The sequence below is a fragment of the Halichoerus grypus genome, chromosome 1 (genome assembly GCF_964656455.1).
Source record: "Halichoerus grypus chromosome 1, mHalGry1.hap1.1, whole genome shotgun sequence".
Lineage (NCBI taxonomy): Eukaryota > Metazoa > Chordata > Mammalia > Carnivora > Phocidae > Halichoerus > Halichoerus grypus.
Genome location: NC_135712.1, coordinates 70882854 through 70899391, shown reverse-complemented (window position 1 = coordinate 70899391; position 16538 = coordinate 70882854). Strand labels below are relative to the sequence as shown.

Below are 16538 nucleotides of genomic sequence, written 5' to 3'. Positions count from 1 at the left end.
GGATGCCCACCTTTTGCAGCCGCTTCCGCTCGTTTCCGCTTCCGCCAGCGCCGCGGCAGCCTCGTTGTTCCCGGAGTGGCGGTGTCTTCGTCCACCTGTCTGCACTATGTCCGGCGGCCTTCTGAAGGCGCTGCGCAGCGACTCCTACGTGGAGCTGAGCCAGTACCGGGACCAGCACTTCCGGGTGAGGGAGGCCGGGCCGCGAGAAGGGAAGGCCCAGGGCCAGAACGCTGAGAATCGGCTTGCTCTTGTCTCATTGTGTCGTTTTCCGTTCTTTGGTTTCCCGAAACGCGAAGTGAGGCCCCGGTGCCTGCTGGGGAACGGAGCTGAAAGGGCGTTTGGATACCACTGAATCCCCTTATCTCGTAGAGAATTTGAGGCTCGCTTTCCCATTCCCTTGCAGCTGCTCCCTTTCCCAGGCCAGTGCAGAGGGGTTCCGGGGGCAGTAGTAGTGGTGGCTTGCATTTGCACAGGCTATGCCTTGGGAAGGTGACTTTGTGATATGAGGGGCAGGGGTGTCCTTTTGACACCTGGAGTACGGGGAAAGGGGGCGTCTTCCTGAACCAGATACTTTGTATTACTTTTTAATTTCAAATTAGATCTGCCCTGTGGCGCGTGGAGCCCTTTCCTTCTTGGTCTAGTGGAACCGTCCTACAGAGTTCTACGCGGTGGCTGGGAGACACAAAGTTGAGCCTTGACTCCAACCATAGGGAGTCCTCGGAGTGGGCAGGTGGACTGTCCAAGCTAGGCACTTTAAGAGTCTAGGTGTCAAGTTCAGAGAACTGCTGGGTTTCAGAAGAGGGAGGTTTTAGTTTGGCCCATGTCATTGTAGGTTATGTGGGAAAAGGGAAGGCAGCAAATATTCAAGGTAGGCTGTTCAGTCTCAGCAAAGCTGGGGACGAGGTGGAGCGACACTCGTCAACCACTGATTATTAGGTAACTTTTATTGAGTACTGTTGCTTAAACCTGCTAAGTCCTAGAGGGAGAGGGAAGACGGTTTCCGCACCCTAAGAGTTTATAATTTTCCAGTAGGGATTGTAAACGGCGGCAAGTAATCATGATCTAGAGCAGAAATGGTGAGGGGAAAGGGAGTCCTGTGAGGATTCAGAAAAGGGAGACGGCTTGTGATGGGAAAGGAGGAGCGCGTGTAGAAGAGGGTGGGCGTGGAGAGTGCGTACAACGTGTTAGCGGGGTAGGGGAACGGAAATTTTGTTTGAGGCCAAATTGAGGAAGACCTGAAATTCGTTCGCTAAGGCAGCCATTTTTAAGTGCTTACTATATGCCAAGCACGGTTTTCACTTCTATCACTTCTACAGTTCTCATTACTTTAGAAAGTTCCACATCATTACCATCTTGAATTTCAGGCATCCTATGAGAGTAAAACTGAAAGGCTTCAACCTGTTATTCATCTATGTAGTTTAAGGCCTGTAGCTTTATTTAGATAGTAGTAAGATACTGTCATGAGGAACTTCTAATGTTCTCTGAGTGAAATCCAGGTTAATATACCTTAAGTAAGGACTTAACACCACAGTTGTCTTAAGCTATAAGTTGTTTGTTTGGAATAGTCTGTTTGGATTACTTACATGTGTGAGAAAAGCGGGAAGAAAAAGAAAAGGCCTCCCGGTTAATTTTAATAAATCATTAACAGCAGGGATATAAATAAGATGAATCTACTTTATGTAATGTCTCATTCCAAAGTTCTGAAAACTTGTTTTTAATGTAGAATGACTCTTTATCCTGTGAACTTTTCAAGGAAGTATGGGATTGGGCATAAGACTGAGTTTGGGGGTGGTGGTGGGGAGACTGGGTTTGGATTCCAGCTACAACTACTGAGTAGCAGTATGACCTTGAACAAGTTACTAAACTGCCTTCTCAGTTGTAAAAGTTAATAAATTAGGATCTACCTCATTCACTTCTGAGAATTAAATGCAATTTCATACGTGGAAGTCTCTGACCTGCGACCCCTTGATTCTGCCTAGAGGAACATGTGCCTATTTCTTGTGTATGAGACCTTTATATTCACACTTTAAAAAAAATTTCTTTTGGGGGTGCCTGGGTGGCTCAGTCGTTAAGCGTCTGCCTTCGACTCAGGTCATGATCCCAGGGTCCTGGGATCGAGCCCCACATCGGGCTCCCTGCTCGGCGGGAAGCCTGCTTCTCCCTCTCCCACTCCCCTTGCTTGTGTTCCCTCTTTCGCTGTCAAATAAATAAATAAAATCTTTAAAAAAAAAAAAAATTTCTTTTGGAGGGGCGCCTGGGTGGCTCAGTTGGATAAGCAACTGCCTTCGACTCAGGTCATGATCTCAGGGTCCTGGGATCGAGCCCCGCATCGGGCTCCTTGCACAGTGGGGAGCCTGCTTCTCCCTCTCCCTCTGCCTGCCGCTCCCCTGCTTGTATTCTCTCTCTCTGTAAAATAAGTAGATTAAAAAAACAATCTTTAAAAAAAATTTTTCTTTTGGAGCATACCCTTCACGTTGCTCTGTACCTTTTTTCACTATGGTCATCACTGTCTCAAGAGATGTTCCTTGTAACTGCATGTGCATATGCGTATACATTATTTATTGATGTACCATAATTTATTTCATCATTTTCCTTTATTGTGATTTCCTTTAGACGGTTTCTCTATCCCTCCATTCTGCCACTGAATGTGATCACATGAGACCTGTTAGTCTGGGCTCTGTGCTACAAAGCTTTCAAAGACAAGTAGTGCAAAGTCTAGTTCTCAGAGTGAAGGAAACTGGATCAGCATTATATATGGAGTAGTAAATGAAGAAGGGAGGTCTCTTGGGAAATGCTCTAGGGGCCTGAGTGTAGATCTATTCAGCTCCTTTCCAAACTGGAATACCACTGTATGGTTGATGTTAGAGCCTTAACCTGAGAGCCTGAGAGCAGGTCAGTGGGTAGGTGTTCTATTTAGTTAGCATTTGTCCTCCCCAATGTGGAGGCCAGAAGAGAAGGTCCGAGGACGACCAACTAGTTTCTGTGCAGGCATGTAAAATACTGTATCTAGCCCATGACGAGCCCCAGGGATTGTCAGGTAGGTTGGCTGAAGCCCAATTATATTCCTGTCTCTGGCTTCATCCTGTCTTCCAAATTAGGAAGCCTGTCAAGAACATAAGTTCTCGGGGCACCTGGGTGGCTCAGTGAGTTAAGCGTCTGTCTTCAGCTCAGGTCATGATCCCAGGATCCTGGGATCGAGCCCTGCATCGGGCTCCCTGCTCAGTGGGGAGCCTGCTTCTCCCTCTGCCCCTTCCCCTGCTTTTGTGCACTTGTGCACGCTCTCTCTCTCTCTCATGCTCTCTTGTTCTCACAAAAATAAGTAAATTAAAAAAAAATAAAAGGTAAGGGAACCTTTTTATAAAAAAAAAAAACCATAATCTCTCATTTTTAGTGATCACTACATTTTCTCCTAAACTCAGAAAAATATATGAGCATGTAAACCATCTAAGCAGTTGTTTTGAACATTCTCTATGGGATTATTATAAGGGATACCCTATCTCTGAAAATCCATTTATTTTTCAGTACAAAAAATCCTTTCTAGTATATTGGTTCAAGATGCGGAAGTTAAATTCAAGCAACGGGAGAAGGTTCCAGTGCTGAGGATATGGAGCGTGCGGAGAAAAGGCATGCCATCTGCATGACAGTATGGCACAGGAGGAAGGCTAATGCAACATGACCCTTAAGCTGTGGCTGTCTCCTGAAGGCAGTCTGGACCTGCAGAAGTGCGTCACAGAATCTGAACACCTGTCTCTCTCTCTTTCTCTGGCAAGGGATTTGTGGTAGACTGGGTTGACGAGAGAAGCTGATTCCCAAATTAGAATTAATGACAGTTTTTGCCATACTTGGGAATGCTATTTAAGGAGGACTCTTCTTAGATTGTGTTGCTGAACTTTTTCTCTATTTGACATTCCAGGGTGACAATGAAGAACAGGAAAAATTACTGAAGAAGAGCTGTACATTGTATGTTGGAAATCTTTCCTTTTACACAACTGAAGAACAAATCTATGAACTCTTCAGCAAAAGTGGTGACATAAAGAAAATCATTATGGGCCTGGATAAGATGAAGAAAACAGCATGTGGGTTCTGCTTTGTGGAGTATCCTTCCTGTGTGTCTGGTGTAGCTGTTGGGTGAGGGTGGGGCCAGGAGTGGCTAGTTTAAAAAAATGAGTGAGGCCATCCAGTAATTAGCATCCCTGTACTTTACCTCTCCTTCCTTCATCTAGCTCTTACCTTCTGCCCAGTGTCCACCCTCTTGTGTTGTAAAAGCTGCTAACATTTACATTCTGTTCTGAAATCCATGCTTTGTTTAGAATTGATTCTTTAAGAAACAATCTTTTGAAAATACATGCTCATGGTGTTTACAAAAGTACAAAGGGTATAGGGAAAATAAAATCTCTGTACTGTTCCAAACCCAGACAGTTACCAGTCTCTTGGGTATCTTTCCAGCAGTGATCCTGTGGATGCACGGTAGCATACTGAATGTACTACTTTTTCCCCACCTTGGAGATTGTTTTATGTTAGCACACATAGGTCTTTTTTAAATGGCTGTATAGTATTTCATTATGTAGATGTATATAGCTTGATTTTATATAAGGTCAAAACCAAACTATCGTCTCCCTGAAAATTCTGTAAATATTGGACCTCCTGGATTTTTTGCTTGGGGTTTTTTTCTCCTAACATTTTCTTTTTTGGTCACTTTGTCTTATTTTCTGAGAAATTTCCCAGACCTCATCTAACATGTTTCAAAAAATTTTGTTTGTGCCCCAAATTACTGGGGATTTTTTTTTCTTTTCTGGGGGGGGTGGGTTGTATTTATGCTGTAAATTTTCCTTAAATATCTGGTGATCCCTGGGTTCCCAGACATAATTAGGGAAAAGAAGGCTAACTTTGTGGGCCCAGGCAACTCTCAAGTTGCTGCCCCGCCTTTGGTAAATGTGGGTTTCCTAAATGCCAGAATGAAAAGGGATTTTATTTTGACTTACTAACATCAAAGACACTGCCCTATAGGGTTCCTCCAGTTGGTTTGTTCAAAACTCTGTCGTTCTGTTTTTATTTGCCTGGGTTTAAATGCCTTCCTGCTAGCAGGTCATCTTCCCACATACAGACCTTTAATTAAACCCTATTTGCTGTCTCCTTTAAGCCCCTTCAAGAATATTTCAAACTGTGACTTTGTTTCATCCATTAGCACTTTTCCTTCACTTTCTTGAACCTCTAGTTTGCTGAGGGCCTCTTCTGTTCTTTGGCTGTATATATCTTTTCTGTCATTTTAATGGGGTCTTGAAAAGGAAATGAGAAATGTGCTTACTCTGTTAGCTTGAACTAGAAGCCCTACTTTCGAACCTATTCCAAACTTTGGATTTTGGGGTCTGAGTTCTGGGCTCTACAAGCTTCTTCCATCCCCTTCAGACACGAGGGACAAGAGTGCCCAGATTTTACATCCGCCTCAGGTGCCAATAGCATTAAAGTTCAGAGGGTACAGGGAGAACGAGAAGACACAAAGCAAGTCCACCTTGTAGGTAATACTCAGTCTCTGAGAACTGAATGCTTCTGCATTTGTCATGTGTGTCAGAGATCCACAATCATAATAGCAGATGATTGCCAAGAGAGGCTGCCATTGCCACTGTTTTTTCTCACTTTGCCCTTTTATCATGTCATTCATCCAGCAAAAAATTACTGAATGTCCATTATGTGCTAGGCATCGTGTAGGTGTTGGACACTGGAATTTCAGCAAGTGCTTCCCCACCTGTGTAATTGAAGACAGTAGAGTTCAGCATTTCCCTGAACCCAGCTAATGATAATTGCTTATAGATTTTAATATCACTCCAAAGGTAGATTGAGTGGATCTGATTAAATAGGTTTGGGAACACCTAACCTGAGTAATAGGATACTGAGTCTTTCCTTCTAATGAAATGCAATGGCAATTCCATATGCACTGTAACCTTCTCTTTTTATTAAGGTTGAATATACAGTTCCAAATTTGGATGCTTTTGTTTCCTTGGGTAAGAAGTGTGCATTTTGTGCTCTAAACCTGCACTGAACATATTTATACTTTACAAACCAAAATATGGGGACAATGGGACCAAATAATTATCAGCAGGATTATCTAGGAAATCACGATCAGTAGCCTTGGATAAATCATAGTTGACTCTCTAAGTGCTTCTGGACCAACCTCAAACAGGCTTGTGCAAACCAAATTACTATCTTTGAAATCCATCTGGTTGGATTTGTTTTTGTACTCTTTCTTAACTCAGCTTCATTTAGATGTTGTTTTCTGTATTTCCAAAAATGTTTGGAGAAATGCTATATAGTGTTCCTTAATACTTACACTTAAGATACTATTCAAGAGCAGATGCAGAAAATGCCATGAGGTACATAAACGGAACTCGTCTGGATGACCGGATCATTCGCACAGACTGGGACGCAGGCTTTAAGGAGGGAAGGCAGTATGGCCGTGGGCGATCTGGGGGCCAGGTATGCAGGAAGGTTCTCTTGGCTCAGTCTTTGCCTGGTATCTCAGTCCTAGTGACAAGGGCTTTGTGACTTTGTGTTTGCTCTTTTAGAAAATAATTTTGTGCCTATAACCGTTCGCTTGAAGTGACTCTGAAAACTACCCATTAGGATTGGTAAATTATAGATTCTATACATTTTCACAAGCAACCATTATTGGACTTCTGCTAGGGGCATTTTGTACCTGTGTCTAGAACAAAAGGAAAATGCATTGAAATAAATTTTAAGTTTTTAATTTTTAAATAGCTTAAGTACTTATTTTTTGGAATATGCTACTTTTGAATGCTGTTGAGTATGAGCATGATGTTTGGTTTAAAAAAAAAAAAAAAAAAAACATAGGCAGGGGCGCCTGGCTGGCTCAGATGGTAGAGCATGTGACTCTCGATCTCGGGGTCACGAGTTCAAGCCCCATGTTGGGTGTAGAGTTTTATTAATTAAGTAAGCAAACAAAACCATTACATAATTTTTTTTTTTTTTTAAGATTTTATTTATTTGAGAGAGAGAGATAGCACTAGCAGGGTGGGGAGGGAGAAGCAGGCTTCCTGCTGAGCAGGGAGCCTGATGCGGGGCTCGATCCCAGGACCCCGGGATCACGACCTGAGCCAAAGGCAGACGCTTAACGACTGAGCCACCCAGGCGCCCCACGTAATCTTAATTTTGCAAGGCAGTTGAGCTTTACATCCGTTGCTCAAAAAAATGTTAGGTCCTGCTTGAATGTTCACATTATGACACCTGAAAAGGCTGAACAGTTTTTGCCTGCTGATGTGTTTGTGGGAGGCATATTCATTACACCAATCTCCTCTATAATGTAACTTATGTTCTTTTCAATTAAGGTACGAGATGAGTATCGGCAGGACTATGATGCTGGGAGAGGCGGCTATGGAAAACTGGCCCAAAACCAGTGAGTGGTGAGAGCCCCATCATGAAAACTCACTCCTTTGGCCTGTTGAATTTGCCATGCATTACCCAAGGTCTGCAAACCTGCCCACTTTTAACATGCTTTGATCAAGGTCTCTACTGAGCTCGAAGCCATTTCATGGTTGTCCTTTGAAAACTATTAAAGGACAGAATCCAAAAGAATGCCTTTATTCTGTAGTCTTAGAATCTTGGCCATACGTCAGGTTGCTGGAATGATTTTATGTCACCAGGTCAGAATTTGTGTTCTGTGGCAACAGATTTGATTTATCAGCCCAAAACACCACACTTTTTTTAGGAAGTTGGAAAATTTTAAAAATTGATAATAGGTTCGTGGTCTTCATTGGGGCCTCAAAAATTTTAAGTTTGCAGGAAATAAAAATGTAATAAATGGGGTTTTGCTATGTTGTATTGTTCTGAATTAGTAAGATGTTTGACAACTGAGTTTGTTTTCTGTGTTGAGTTCTAATCTCTAAAGGCAAACTTAGAGGAGTCAAGGGAACTCCCTAAATTGTTGATGCAAAAGTAAGCCTTAGACTGTCCTAGGAGATACCACCAGTTTATGTGCTTTATGTATTAAGACTTGACTAGTATTTACTGTACACATTTTTCAAAAGATGTGTTCTACTTAAAGATTCATTCTCAGAGTGATCTCAGGAATGGACTGGGTTTAAAAAAGAGCTTGAAAAATCAAGAGAACACTTACCAAGAAAAATCAGAATTGTTTCCCACAGGAAATGTGTTTCAGCCAATTTTCATTTGAAGTCTGTCTTGTTTTTTCCCCTAATTGTGCTTACCGAGCTTCAGAGCCTGTATAGTGAGCTGGTAGTCTCTGTGGTGAAGGGGGTCTACAAATTTATTTTGCATTTGTAAGGCACAAGGTGATTTCTCTAATATATATCAACTGTTGCTCATTAAACTTAGTCTAATATAATTTTCCCTTACATAAGTGAAATTTTTTCATCTAGCAACAGAGTATCTCCTAACTTCCACTAGAGTTTTTGAAAGTTGGGGCTGAAGTATCTCAATGTGAACATCTTTCACATTACAGTAAGTACAGGTTCTCTCATTAAGTTCAAGCTGATTATTTGGATTAAGAGCTATAACTAGTTCTAAGTGCTTAGGAAAGAACCATTTGCAGATGTTTAATGAGGACATAATCATTTTGAAAATTTCTTTTACACTGTAGTTTGAATTAATGTATTTTAGAATTCTGTAGTAAAATAGAACTCAGATTTCTACAGGCCTTAAAACCACAGACCGTGGTTCCTGTTTGCATTGTCAGACCAGGTTTTTTTTGTCTCTGCCCACTGCCTCACCTATACAGCAGTGACACTGGAACTCGTACTCTGGACTATCCGTGAGTGAGGTGAATTTGCGCATGTCCGTTTTGATTTGACAGTTACCTGACACGGTAGCCACTAGCTATGCTCAGAGAACACTGCCATCATTGCAGAAAACTCTGTTGGGTGGTGTTATTTAAGGGTAGGCTGCTGGTCACTGTTCATAAATGAGCCTTGTCCTGACAAGAGCATCCCTTTGAGAAACTACTCACCAAACAGTACATGTTATTCAAGAGAACACACATTTATAAAGGCATTTAGTTTATTTTTCAAAAAAATATTTTTGCTAGAAGGTTTGAGTAATTTTACATGATGATCACAATCTTTAAATAAATTCTTTTTCTGACCAAAAGGTACCATTTAAGTGAACAGCTTATCTAGGCTGTTTCTGTAACACCCAAATACAATTAGCACTTCTCTGATGGTATAGTCCCTAGGTCTTAATTATCTATAGGCCAGGAGGCAGAGCCTCACACATAAGAAAAGCAGGTGCTTTACAACTGCTGATTAGTTCGGTTTCTTAACATAATTAAGCAGAGCAGGTAGTCAGTATATTCAGTTCACACTATTAACACGCTTGAAGGGTCTGATTCACCCAGAGCTCTCCCAGTCAGCACTTCTAACCCAGGGAAGCAGTGAACCAAAACTGCAGAGAAAAAGGGCAGCTCTAGACTAGTGCTGGCTGTGTCCCAGTTAGGGCTGTTGTTCTGTTCCAACTATGAATCCAGCATGACTGGTGTCACTCATATTCAGTGATAAGTAGAAAATACGATGCAAAACCAAAAAGTGATTTGGGGACTTTTGGCAGCAACTGCTGCTTTTCCCTTCCTTAAGAAGTCCCCTTTCTTAAGAGAACTCAACTAAAAGTTGAATTAAATCTACATTCATTGCTACAGATTTAACATAAGGACAAATCACTGGAAAGAAATAACTACAGACTAGTAAGTTTGTTGATGGACAGGACTGGGCACAGCTTGAAGGCACATCGTAAGCAGCTTTTAGTTTGTACAAGGCCTGCACTCAACCCCCAAAGCATAAGGGCTGCCCACCTTGTGGGCACCCAAACAATTCAGTGCCAAGCTAGTGACAATAAAACAATGCCTGCCTCTTCCACCAGCAGCCCAGACTACATTTCAAAAATGTCTTTGTTGCAAGGAAGAAATTATTGCAAACATGAGGACAAAGGCCCTTCTGATGTAGGGCTTGGACTAAACAGAGGTTCACACCTAGTCACAAGAATAGGGGGAAAAGCGACTATGTGTGCTAAAACCAAGTTTCATGAACAGAGAAACATTTTGAACCAGATTCGTAAAATATTTGACATTTAGGCAAAAGCATGCTGGACAATGCACCTCAAGCTGCCTTATTAAACTGGAAGTGAAAGGGAAGCTGGCCTTGGACAGTTCGCTTTAGTCACCTATGCGCACCCCTGCTTGCCTCAGAGGGTGACCATTTCTCAGACTGGAGGAAATGGCAACTCAAGTTTTGGGCGTGAAGATTCAGAACACAGTTGTGTGTGTCTTTTCTACATGCCTCGTTCTGTCGGTGAGGAGGTGAGCTGGAGTTCTAAAGTTTAAGATATTGTGAATCCACAGCCTAGTTATACTGGCTACTTTGTATAACTACCTCCCTCCCCCCCGCAAAAGTTAAGCAAATGTCTTACATGCAGATCTGAAAAAATCTCACGTTTGCGTAATCATGTAGGAAAACCTCAAGAACATGCCCTCCCCACTTAAACGGCCATCTTTGCTAATGCTGACATAACCCTAACTGTAGCAGCATAAAGTGCCTCTGATCTCAGTAAGAAATACTGACCTGGTTTTACAGTAAGTCCAGAGGGCTCTGGAGAGTGCTGGGGCTCTTTACAACGTAAACACTTGGTGTTGGTGCTTAGAATGTCTGGGGGTTGGGGACCCTGCGTGTAAACATGTTGGGACTCTACCCTCAACTGCTGGCAACCTCGCCTTCTGGCCAAGTTAAACTGCACGTTTTAGCTTTTTATTTTCAATACCCCACACCTAACCAGCATAATGCCAAGCATCATCTATCATTAACTTGGTATTCTGTGTAAGCTTCTGAGATTCTTACACACACCTTTGTGTTTTTTTCTGCCCCAGTTCAAAAGATAATTGGGTAATTTAACATGCATCTTTCTGGATTCCCCTTCCTTTCAATTATCACAAAAGGCTAGAATAAAGATGTAAGATCCATTACTTTAATCCTAATGCAGCTAAGCAAAGGACAAAATGTGGAGCCCCGCATGCTGCTGAGATCACTAGAGGTTAAGAGCAAAAAAACTCAACATCTGCTATGCTCCTGTGTAGTCAAGTCTTGTTACCCTTCCTCTTCTCTCCTCCCCACCCATCTGCAAAAGACCTGGTCAGTCTTCAGTTTGAAGATTTAATATTTTAAACACCCTTGGAAAAAGAAAGGTGTTTGGCAAATCTGAATTTCTTCCATATGGGAGATCACACAAGGATAACCACAACTTGTAAAGTACTTAGAAAGGCTGAATTCTCATGTGTTTGACCACTAGTTTAATGGATATTAACATTTTTAATGGGCCAAAACCAAAAATCCAGAGAATTCAGTGTTCCAGCAAAAGCCTTTATAAGATCTAGGAATTTGTTTATAATTCTTCTTAAAGCCAAGATCGAAATTTCTCATGTGTTAATATAACTGGACCCCCAAAGTTGTCTTTTTCTCACACCTTCATCCACTCCTCCCAGAGTAGGCACTGCTCTTTCTAAGTGTGCCTCTAAAAACAGAACACCCCAGTCAGGTTTGGCCACTTTCTTCTCACCCTTCAAAAGGAACGCAACTCGGCAAGACTCACTTGGAGAGGGAAGTCAGTGAAAGGTGCAGCAGGTAAAACAGGACTGGCTTTGTCAAAACCACCACTCCTAGCTACCCTTTACGCCCCAGGGAACAACTATCATTCTCAGAGTTAGGTTGTATTGAAAACATCCTGTGCTTTTAGGTTCTGGGATTAAATTTTAAACCTGTATTCAGTTCACGTCTAAGTTTCAAAAGCCGCACCAAATCTACTAGGCTTTTTTTTTTTTTTTTTTTTTTAAATACTCTGCACTGCATGCTCTGTCTATATGCATGCGTTTGGATAATAAATATTAAATATGGGGGAAACACACGGAATCCATAAAATTAAAAATAAAACCAAACTGAACATTAAAAAATAGTATACGGTAGCTAGAGAAATGAATAGGGCAAAAAACAAATTTGAGGTAACAATAGTGGCCCAACACCACTGATCTGAAATATCTATAAAAATTCAAATAAGTGTTTGGAGATTCAAGTAACAAACCATCTGCTTCAACTTGGTCAGACCTCCCAGAGTCCCTGCTGAGTTTCAGTCCATGAGCCGGCACTCACATAGCTCCTTGTAAATCCTCTTCCGCACTCGGGGCATGTCCTCTTGGGAAAACTGGAAAGGCTGCTCTAAGGCGAGGCACTTGCAGTACTGCAAAGGTCCCAGAAACACGTAAGTGGCATGTGGAGCTAGGAAGCAGCCCAGTGTATTTTCCCAGATGCAGACCTAACAGAATAGGGTCTAAGGCAGCATTTTAAAGTTTGGTTGTAAAACACATTGCTTTAAAACATTTACCTCCAAATTATAGTCACCTTTCCCAGTAAGTATATCGCTTGGGGTCTCCCCTCTTTGCCCACACAATATGTGAAAGGCAGAAACTGATGAAGAGGCTCCAATTATTCTAAAGGTGTAATGTGCGGAGAGGGCAACTAGATCTAACATGGTCTTTAAGTGGGAACCTGAGTTTGTTTACAAACCCCAGACATTAATGAGTCAGAGGAATGAGCCCATCTTTCATGATCTCTGCAAATCTCTAAGCTCATGAATTATATACGATTTCCTTTGTAAGTATAATGTCTAACAGAATTTTCAGTAGCCCGTTAAGACCACTAACGGAACCCACAGCAGGAGAAAGCAGTTTTTGAATGTGGCCCTTTCTTATAAAAATGTAATTAGTTTTTTACTCTGTGGTTAAAGACCACTTGCCAATGGTTAAAAAAATATAGTTAATTCTGCAAATGCCAAGGGTCTACAATACAGATTCAGGTCAGTCTCTATTGTGCCTTACTAATAACCTCTGATAAGAGCTGGATACCAGTTGTTCATTCTTGGCTTTAGAAGGTGGTGCTTCTAATGATAACATCTGAAAATGCAGAATCTACAGCTCCCCATCAACAAAGGAAGGGAAGGAGGAAATCCTGTTACCTGTTCCTAGTGCCAGGTACATACCACAGGGGCTCCCATCTGTCTAAGCCCAACAAATTTAATTCACACATCCTAAATTCTGGAAAAACAGATTTCTTTACCTGGAGCACAAAGACTCCACAGTCACTGTCATTTTTCTGTTGCGGAATACACTAAAGAGAAAAACAAAATGATCATTAAAATAAAACCCAAGTACTTGTCTTCAGATAATTTGTTTTTATGGAAAAATGAGCAAGAGACAAGAAATCCATCTCTGTCCAAGACAGCTGGTGGACTGGTATGTACCTCTGGTATTTAAAGTATGGGATTTTATGGAGGCATCTAGCCACATCAAAAGAGCAAGCAACCAACTGTAACTTATAGAACATTTTGCCTAAATGGGAGAAATAGGAAATCAAAATCCTATTTTAAAACTTCCATTTGGATAACTAGTTTTACGATCAGATTGACAATGGAATCAAAATGGAATTGTGGATCAAAAAGCATATGCCTGGACTCTGAATACTTACTAACAATCCTGCTTAGCAGTCTCCACTTTTCATCTCCTCCTACACAACTCTTACTCTTTGAAAGAAATCATAAAGATAAGCAGTAGGTTTCCAAAAGAACTGGTTACGTATTCTGCCTAGAGTGGGAGTATGAAAGATCCTGACTACATTTAGACTACCTGGATATTCTAGTTGGGTAAGTGTAGAAAATTTACAAGTCCAATTCTGGTTTAAACTAAAAGACTAGGTTAGTAAAAGAAAATTTATGCTTAGTTTATTTAAACCTTAGCATTTGGGACAGGTCAAGGATGAACAAATAAATCTGGTGCTTTTGGGTTTGGCTTAAAGTTTGTTTCAAGATTCTGCCTCTAAGACTGTGTTCAGTATTCCAGACAGACCTGAGATCAAGGACCTGACTCTCAATAGTTCTGATGGCCTTTAGGGAAGGTCACACCTACACTTCAGTTTTCTTATCTACAGAATAAAGATGATGCTCATCCCTAAATGACCAACCTGCCTACCTCACAGGTTGTAAGGATCAGATGAGATCACACATGCAAAAACACTTTGAAAACAATAAAGCAGTGACCCTAAAATTTAAGACACTGGTATCTGTGACAGCAAGGAGAAGCCGTGCCTGGGCACTCTGCCCCACATATAGCCTGAGTATCTATAGGGCAAACATAGTGTTGCTTTCAGACTGAAACACTCAAGGCACTGTCTTCCCCAAATGCCTGGTAAGAAGCCTAGTGCACTTCCTCCCTTAGTGGATCCAAATGGTCATTTCAGCATTTCTCTGGGTCTATGTGGGTCATCTGGAAATAAAGACGCAAGAGGCAGGTGCCACCAAAAGAAAAAAGTTACATATCTATTTTTTCCCCCCAATATGGCAACCATATCAGTAGCAGCTGCCCCTGCCCCAAGGATGAAATGAGTAAATTTGTTCCCCACAAGCACTGGGAAACTAAGCGGCTAGATGGTCAATACTAAACAGAGGTTTATTCTCAGCTGCTTCCTTGCAGCCTCCAGACTCTCACTGGTTATCTCCATCATCAGTCTTAAAATGCTTCTTAAAGACACCCACCCCTAAGATGATTCCATCCCCTTGACATGCCTGAGTTTTCATTTTTATCACATACTTACCTTTGTAACAGCAGTCTGCCAACCCTGAAGAAATTCAGGTCTATTTTTTTCTCTGGCTTCAGTCAGCAAATACTTTCTTATATTCTGGTTAAAAAGAAACCACAACACAGATGCTGTGTTCCATCAGTTGGTGAAAAATGGAACCTGCCCACAGCAGACAGAAGCAAAGGAGGAGGCTGTGGCCCCACCATCGGGCAAAGTCTGCATTAAAGAGTTTAAAGCTGAACTTTATTTCTGACCTTTCAGTTCATAGTGACTCAGACCTTCTATAGGCTGTGGACACCCGTATATGTTTTAATTAGAACTTTTTATAAGATGGTCAGCCTTTTCCAGCAGTAAGCCAACTTCCTGAATTTGAAATTTAAATAAATATTGGCAAAACAGAAAGTCTTGATTACTGCCAATGCTCAATACAGAGAAGGAACCCATGGCAGAAATCAGTAACTGGAACTAAATGAAAAACATTCCCAGCCTTAGATGTCCTCTGTATTTTGAGGGCTGCAGGTAAAGGTATCATGCAGTTTCTAGAAAGTTCTACTGAAACCCATTCTGGATACTAAATACAGTCAAGTCCACTGCTGAAATCTCTACCAGAACGAAGCCTATCAGAGTTTCAAACTTCCCCTTATGCCCTCTACATCCATGCCTATCTCTCTCTGCATCTAAGGGTGAAGTCAAAGATTACAGGACTTAAACTAACCCCCCTGAAGGTGGAGTAGAAGTATATTTATATATACAACTGTGTGTTTATGCACACATGCATGTACGCACACGTATTCTACCGTATCATTCTGCAACTTGCCTTTTAAAACCCATTATGTCTCGGAGATCTTTCCATGTTAGGACATGGAAATCTACTATATATTTTTTTAACTGCTATGGTCAGTTTAATAGTATGAATATACTATAGTGTATTTAGCTATTCTGTTGGTAGAGCTAAATTTAGGTGGTTTTGACTTTTTACCATCAGTAATGCTGCAGTGAACATCCTGGTTGTATGCCCTATCACTGTGCACATACATACACAAGCATTTTTTTTTTTTAATTTTTTAAAGATTTTATTTATTTGACAGAGAGAGACACAGCGAGAGAGGGAACACAAGCAGGGGGAGTGGGAGAGGGAGAAGCAGGCTTCCCGCTGAGCAGGGAGCCCGATGCGGGGCTTGATCCCAGGACCCTGGGATCATGACCTGAGCTAAAGGCAGATGCTTAACAACTGAGCCACCCGGGCACCCCTTATACACAAGCATTTTTATGGAGTAGATATCAAGAAACAACTGGTGTGCAATAGAATACACCTTTTCCTTTTTTTTTTTTTTTTTTTTAAGTAGGCTCCATGCCCAACATGGGGCTTGAACTCATGACCCTGAGATGAAGAGTGCATACTCCACTGACTTGAGCTAGCCAGACGCCCCTAGGACATACATCTTTTATAAATTTATAAGACACTTAGAACTGATCAGAATTTCAATTCCCCCAAGTGGCTTGCTTTATTAATTCATACACTCCATCAGAAAATATGAAAGCTGGTTTCCTTATACCCACATAAACACTTGAATACCATCAAACTTGCCTAATAGGCAAAAGATGGAGCCCTAACGTAGTTTTAATTTGCATTTCCCGTATTTCTGGTAAGACTGAGCATCTCTCCATGTGTTGAAAGGTTATTGGCATTTTTCCTAAAAATTACTTAAACGTTTGTCCATTTCTATTAAATCCTTTTATTCATTTGTAGGAGTTCTTTATTTATTCTGGGTAGTGATTATTATCTATGTCACAAACATTTTCTCCGGGTCTACCCTTATCTTTGAATTTTATGACATACAGAAGTTTTAAATTATGATATGGTCCAATTTATCAGCCTGATCTTTTATGTCTTTTTTTGCTTTT

At 41.3% G+C, this 16538-nt stretch overlaps 2 protein-coding genes across 6 annotated transcripts in view; one reads left to right on the top strand and one right to left on the bottom strand.

Moving 5' to 3' along the window:
* Nucleotides 1-2: 2 nt before the first annotated feature.
* Nucleotides 3-7817, top strand: NCBP2 (nuclear cap binding protein subunit 2). The gene is made up of 4 exons (XM_036108011.2): nucleotides 3-184; nucleotides 3914-4095; nucleotides 6333-6471; nucleotides 7341-7817. Exons 1-4 carry the CDS (start codon nucleotides 107-109, stop codon nucleotides 7410-7412), a joined length of 471 nt encoding a protein of 156 aa, XP_035963904.1. The 5' UTR covers nucleotides 3-106; the 3' UTR covers nucleotides 7413-7817.
* Nucleotides 7818-9009: 1192 nt separating this feature from the next.
* The window catches only part of SENP5 (SUMO specific peptidase 5), a 52453-nt gene continuing 44924 nt past the window's right edge, over nucleotides 9010-16538 (bottom strand). For 3 of the 5 annotated variants that reach the window (XM_078067473.1, XM_078067468.1, XM_078067490.1), the window contains 3 exons: nucleotides 14649-14732; nucleotides 13119-13169; nucleotides 9010-12243 (listed from right to left, as the gene is read on the bottom strand). In XM_078067473.1, coding sequence (XP_077923599.1) covers nucleotides 12133-12243; nucleotides 13119-13169; nucleotides 14649-14732 — 246 coding nt within the window. In that variant the 3' untranslated portion in view covers nucleotides 9010-12132. The remainder of the gene's footprint in view (nucleotides 12244-13118; nucleotides 13170-14648; nucleotides 14733-16538) is intronic. The other 2 variants (XM_078067480.1, XM_078067481.1) reach the window with 1 other exon arrangement.

Bases quoted from the DNA above. Each gene is read 5' to 3' on its own strand.
- NCBP2 (XM_036108011.2), top strand. From the start codon at position 107: ATGTCCGGCGGCCTTCTGAAGGCGCTGCGCAGCGACTCCTACGTGGAG. The intron at 185-3,913 runs GTGAGGGAGGCC...TTGACATTCCAG, and splicing joins ACCGGGACCAGCACTTCCGG to GGTGACAATGAAGAACAGGA. The intron at 6,472-7,340 runs GTATGCAGGAAG...TTTTCAATTAAG, and splicing joins GTGGGCGATCTGGGGGCCAG to GTACGAGATGAGTATCGGCA.